Source organism: Chrysochloris asiatica, unplaced genomic scaffold (assembly GCF_000296735.1).
Source record: "Chrysochloris asiatica unplaced genomic scaffold, ChrAsi1.0 scaffold00013, whole genome shotgun sequence".
NCBI lineage: Eukaryota > Metazoa > Chordata > Mammalia > Afrosoricida > Chrysochloridae > Chrysochloris > Chrysochloris asiatica.
The window spans coordinates 21,222,756-21,229,224 of record NW_006408531.1 but is presented as its reverse complement, the minus strand read 5'-3'; the positions used below and the strand labels follow the sequence as shown (position 1 = coordinate 21,229,224).

Here is a 6,469-nt window from a genome sequence, read left to right as displayed (position 1 = left end):
TCTAGTCGAGTTCTGATTATCGAGCCATCGAGGCTAGGTCAAAAGGGTACTGTCTGCAAGTTTGGGTGTTCTTGTGCATCTCCCTTCACTTCATATCAGCTGGATGCTTCACTCTCATCTCTAGCCCTCTGAGGCTAAGTCCTTGTCCATGGGCTCAAGTGTCCTCAGGTCTCACCATACTTTGGACCAACCAGCCCTTCCTCTTCTCTCATCTCCAGGTCAACGGGAGTCATTGGACTGTGGTTGCACTCAGCCCATTTCTTCATTGCTGCCTTTCCCCCTCTTCCACTCACCAGTAGACCAATGTGGTCGCCAGTAAGCTTACATACTTGTTTGTGTGTTCCCTTTGAGTTTCAGTCTTAGAGGGGAGTTTGTCTTAAAGGAACTTGATTGCTAGCCTTGATGTCTTCCTGGTGAATAGCTTACTTATTCTTGTAGTAGCCAGTCATGCTGACATTTTTGTTTTGGGTTTTTCCTGGTGATCTTTCTTTGAAGATGTATCTTCTGTCACTGTAGCTGTTCCAGGCTGGTCTGCTTGTCCTTTCTAGTGGGAATGTCCTACCTCATAAGGTTCTGGATTCCATTTAAGGTCTTATACTCTGTAAAGGCTTTGCATGAAGCCTATTTCACTGGGCAAGTTGTAGAACCCCTTTTAGGGATTCTAATATAACAGCTCCTTTTAACTGAGGTATGACTTTTCCATTTTCCCACAGTATCTAGCACTTCACCATATCATGTATTCACTTCATTCATTTTCTTTCTCACTGTTCCCTGCATCCCTCTCCTTCATCCCAATGAAGCAAGTAAGCCTGCATCAACTCATGTCCTCTCACTTTGTAGACACATTTCCAACAGCCCATTTTGAATATTCCCAGTTTATTAAATCATACATTATTTACATAAAAATTAAATTGTTTAATTCTCCTAGGGTAGTGTGATTGGGTGGTTTATATATGAATTTAAATGTTTATGTAAAGTTGGAGAATTGAAAAACTTTTCCTTTTTTTTGGCAGTTAGAAATATCAGTGAAATTTTATGGGAGTTCTTGAAATCTGTTTAAGGTCACACATGCTATAGGATCAGCACTGGACTGTGAACCACAAGGTTGGCAGTTTAAACCCACCGAGGTCACTGTGAGTCCGAACTGACTCGCGGCACTTAACAGCAATTATCCATAGACTGTTTTTTTTTTTTTTTTCCTTCCAATGGGTATGTTTTTATGCTAGCTGACAGAAAGTAAAATCAGGATGTATCACAAAATCTTAAGAATAAATTAATGTCATGGAAAAAATTATTATTATTATCATTTTAGGTTTTATCAGTGGCTCTGCGGGAGAAAGATGAGGCATTCTGCTCCCATAAAGATTTACAGCCTCGGAAACCCTGTACAGGGTCGCTATGGGTCGGAACCGACTCGACGGCACTTAACAACAACAACAAAGATTAAAGAGCCTTGTAGATTTTTTTCCTTTGGGACTTGGTTAGATGTCTTTGGTATTTTCTTGTAGAGTTAGAGTTACTGGTAAAATAATTAATCTGCAGCAAATTTTATGTTGTAAAGATTGAGAAGAGTTATTTCTCAACATTTAGAAGTTATAGTTAAAAACCGATAAATTGATTTTGTTTGGTGATTTGGCTTTATCTACAACTAACATTTCAGGCAAAAAAATGTTTAAATATTTATGTTAGGATAAAACCTTACAGAATCTTTTAAAATCTTACTCTCTCCTCTTTTCTAGTGACATAGACCAGAGCCACTAATGCTTAAAGCAGAGTGCTTTGGGATTAAGGATGAGACACTCATTGTTCACCTTTGCACTGTCCACAGATGTTGTGATGCAATATGTCAACTCAAATTGTTCCTGAGACCAGTTAGAATAAACTAGACGGATACAAGACTTGAGTTCAGGCATTAAGATGTTTGTAAATAACATGCCATGTTTTTATTCTTCTGATTTTAGAGTTGGGTTTTTATAATTACCCAGCTGGCACAGGAGAGGCCTGAGCATAAGACAGATACATTCAAAACTCCAACCTTTTGGTGAGGCCACATCCTGGTGGCCTGTGCCTTGGGTCCACCCTGCAGATGTGTTGCATTTTGTATGGCCTTTCAAGTGTTTAAAGACACTGTTTTTCTGAATTGGGTAGACAGCATTTTGCAATCTAGAGAGTTCACATAAACATCTAAATTTCCTGCTTCTTTTGAAAAATCTGACTTTCTGGCCACACTGGCACTTGGTCCTGCTGGCTAAAGGCTGCACACTTTAGCAGGACACAGAGTTCATCTTCTACCACAGATGCAAACACAGGACTGCCTCTCTTATTTATGGTTTCTAATGACCCCTACCTGTGTGAGTTTGTAACCCTGCAGACGGAACGCTGACTCATGAGCTGGCGGAAATCTTTAAAGTGGTTGATTGTCTTAGGATGTAGGTAATACACTTAATCCATTTGCTTTGTGAGGTTTAAAGCCAATTTGGAATGTTTTTGTTGAGTTGACTTTAGAAGTTTTGACCAGTCTCAGTGGAGCAGATTTTTGTCCTTAAGTTGGAATTTTGAAAATGCCAAAGAATGATTTGGAGCCAAGTTTGGTGCAAAAAACATGTGTGGCTATGAAATAGTGAAAACTGCTTCTCTTGGGTGGCTTATAAGCTGACTCAAAGGCTAATATTTTTTAGGGATTCAGTAAATCCTTTGATTCTTTGAGATGTCAGTCGCACCTTCCACTCAACTTTCAGAATAGAGTCTGTTATGCATATTGACTTGGGTTTTATTTTATTCACATAATTTGTCCTACCCTTCCCATCTCTACAAGACTGGGAGACATCGGGGGAATAAGTATCCTTTTCTTCCTCTTTGTCTTCCCAAGTCTTATGGTTTGTATAGTTGAAGGCCAAACTACTAAACGAACGATATAAGTTAGTATGAATGGACAGTATCTCAAGTTATCTATTTTAAAGTAGACAGCATCCATATATAACTGTGAAACAGTCATTCTCATTTTTATTTTTGCAGTTGAATATACCTGTAGAACCACACTGAATTGAAAATTAATTGTTTTCAGATTGATTGTAAACATTTCTTGGTCAATAGAGTCCTGGTTTGGTGCCTGGAGTCCTGGTTTGGTGCCATGGGTTAATGTGCTGGACTGCAAGGTCATTTGAACTGGAAATTCAGTACTTCAAGCTCACCAGCTACTCCTAGGAAACCATATGCAGGATCCATATGAGTTGGAACTGACTTGATAACACTTAACAACAACAGAGTAAGCCTAGAGTCCTGGTGTGGCACTGTAGGATCAGCACTAGACTGCTAACCACAAGGCTGGCGGTTCAAACCCACCAACTGCTCCTTGGAAAGCCTTTATCTTGGTGGCACAAATAGTTTGCAATAGGTGAATAATCCAAAGGTTACTGGTAAGGGTCCCTATAAGTCAGAACTGACTTGATAGCACTAAACAACAACAAAGAGTAAGCCCTGGGTATTGCAAAGCCTCGGTTCAAAGCAACTTCTTTCCTTTGGACAGGCAAGTATGACTTTACTATATACTTGTGGCTTTTCCAACTGATGAGGAAAGAAATGTAATAGTTAAAGATGGAAAAAAATAAATAAATCCAACAACAAAAATACTCCACTAAGAGTTACAGCCTGCTATTTGTGCCCTAGTTGAAAAAGAAAATTCATCAGACTAATTCAAATTGCATTAAATATTGGATACTTGTTCACCAAGCATCGGGAATCTTGGTAGCACAAGGAGTTTGCAATAAGTGGATAATACAAAGGTTGCTGGTTCAAACCCAACCAACGCTTTGAGGCCTAGCAATCTGCTTCCATTAAGATAATAGCCAAGAAAACCCTAAGGAACGCTACTGTGTTAACACATGGTCAACATAATATATGGTCGACATATGACAGCTAACAAGTATCAGGGTCAACCTCAGGATGGAGAAGCATCCACAGTTTAAAACTTTCAATGTGGAAAAGAACTAATACACAAATATATTAAATCAATAGGAACCAGTACTTGTCAATTCTGACTCATGGTGAGCACACGTGTGTCAGAGAATAACACCCATAAGGTTTTGAGTGGTTGTCCAAAGCGGATTGTCAGGCATTGCGTCCGAGGTGTCTGTGGGTGGGCACAAGCTTCCAAAAAATTTTTTAGCCGTGACAAAAACTCAAAAGCCACACAAAACCATGGCAAACTCAACATCCAGTATATGTGTGCATGCTTGTGTTTGTAAAACATTTTAAGGTTGAATATTTCTTTCAGGGGAGGATAAGTAATGCATGTATCAAGACTCTGAGGGAATTCTTAGTGTTTCTATGTTGAAGAAAGAAGAAAATCACCTTACTCCCAACTCTTGACCTTAGGGCAGTTCATTTCCATTTCCATCCTTACACACACAGATCTGTTCAGCACTGCACTCTGAACTAGTTTCCCTCTTGGTAGACGCTGGAAGCGCATCCTTCCCTTTTACCTCCTCCTCCAGGCTCTATTTTGGGGCCCCACGATGATCTCATGCCCTCTGCAGACCACACTGCAATTCCAGACCAGTCCAGCCCGCGCTCCCGAGGCCATGCAGGGCGATTCCTGCAAGTGTGCATACGGTACCGTGGCGCGGGAAGGGGAAGGCTTTGGGTGAAGTAAAGACACGCCCACGACAAGGACCAAAATAACCAACACGCAGAGTGCCCGAAATCAGACAGGAAGCCAAATAATCCGGGGCGTTGGGTGGCTCTCCCCTCACTTTTGCGCTGGGCGGAGGGAAAGGAGCCAAGGGTCTGGCCGGGAGGGGCGGCGCGGCGGCGGGGCGGAGCGGCGCGGAGCCTATTAAAGGCGGCTGCGGCGGCGAGGCCCGAGTGCTGGGCCACGATGCAGCGAGACGGCTGCGCGGGGGGCGGGAGTCGTGTTGGTGGAGGTGAGGGCCGGTGCGGTCCCCGGGAGGGCTCGGCGGGGAACGGCCGCGACGCGAGCCACCGCCACGCCGCCGAAGCGCCGGGGGAACCGCCGGCGGCCGCGTCCTTGCTGGCCCCGATGGACCTAGGGGAGGAACCGCTGGAGAAGGCGGCGCCCGCCCGCGCGGTCAAAGATCCCAACACCTACAAAGTGCTTTCGCTGGTAGGTCAGGCCGGCCGGGCGTCCGGGGAGGGCGGGAGGCGGCGGCCCCCTCCTGGCTCTCGGAGCGCGGTCAGCACCCAGGGCCCGGAGAGAGGCAGGTTTTTCTACCGCTTCGCCAGCCCGCTCCCAGCTGCAGGTTTCTGAGCGTGTTCATCACCGCTGTACTTCTCTTTCCCCAGGCGAAAGAGGTCACCCTTATTCGCATTACTCTTGTATGTATGAAAAGTCGCTGTTAAAAATTGTGGTCTTTAGACATACAGTTTTAAAAATAATTTTCTTCCCAAATGGTGGTGGGTTTTTAGAGGGGAAAAATGACCAACCCGAAATTTATTTATTTATTCTTAATAATGTTTTCGCTGTTGATGACCACTTTGATCAACTGATTCCAGTTTAAAGATATAACAGAGTTCTTTAAGTTTTACAAGGAACTTTAGAAAGCACTTTTTCTTTTGGCTTTGTTTAGGAATTTCCTTGCAGCTGTCCAGAAATTCCATCAGTATTCGCATATTGTGACTTTGAATAGCGTTTATGATTCTTTGCCTACTCTTCACCGTAGGCTACAGCGGTTTTGTTGCTAACAAAACTCCGTGTTATTCTAATGCTAGTTTGTCATGGTAGTTACTGGACCCATAGTCAACGTTTATGAAATATCAGTGATGTTTTTCATTATAAATCTGGCGTGGAAGGTGATGGAATGAGTTAGAAGACCTGGGTTCTTGGTTTCGTGGCCATTAAAAATGTCATGGCTTATAATTAATTAGCCTGCGTAACTCTTGTCTTCTCAGACTTCACTTTCTTTTGGGGTAAAATACGGATAACAGCAACTCCATTCTACAGGACAAAGGATTATTGTGAAGATCAAATGGAACAATACTGTATGTGGGAAAATACATTGAAAACTGCAGGGAGACAAAGATATTTTTATTATAGTAAAGGAACTCTGGTAGCATAGTGGGTTATGAGCTGGGCTGCTAACCTCAAGGTCAGCAGTTCAAAGCTAGCAACTGCTCCGAGGGAGAAAGATGGGGCTTTTTGCTCCAGTAAAGATTTGCAGCCTCGGAGACTGTCTACATAGCTACAGGGTAGCTATGAGTAGGAACCAACTCCACAGCACACCACCACTAACACCATATTGAAGTCCTAGATTTATAAATATTTTAGTGAGCTTAAACCACTGACCTTGAGGTTCAAACCAACCTTGCAGTTCAGTGCATTAACCCACAGCGCCACACCAGGATTCCATGTTGTTGTTGTTGTTGTTGTTGTTAAGTACAGTGGAGTCGGTTCAGACTCATAGTGACCCTGCACGGGATTTTCCCTATACAGGATTTCCGAAGCTGCAAATCT

The 6,469-nt window shown here is 43.1% G+C and overlaps 1 protein-coding gene across 1 annotated transcript in view; it reads left to right on the top strand.

Annotated features, from left to right (window-relative positions):
• The first annotated feature begins 4,872 nt into the window (after nucleotides 1–4,872).
• The window catches only part of ENPP1 (ectonucleotide pyrophosphatase/phosphodiesterase 1), a 95,237-nt gene continuing 93,640 nt past the window's right edge, over nucleotides 4,873–6,469 (top strand). The window contains exon 1 of the mRNA XM_006834664.1: nucleotides 4,873–5,122. Within this exon, the coding sequence (XP_006834727.1) occupies nucleotides 4,877–5,122 (246 nt within the window). The 5' untranslated portion in view covers nucleotides 4,873–4,876. The remainder of the gene's footprint in view (nucleotides 5,123–6,469) is intronic.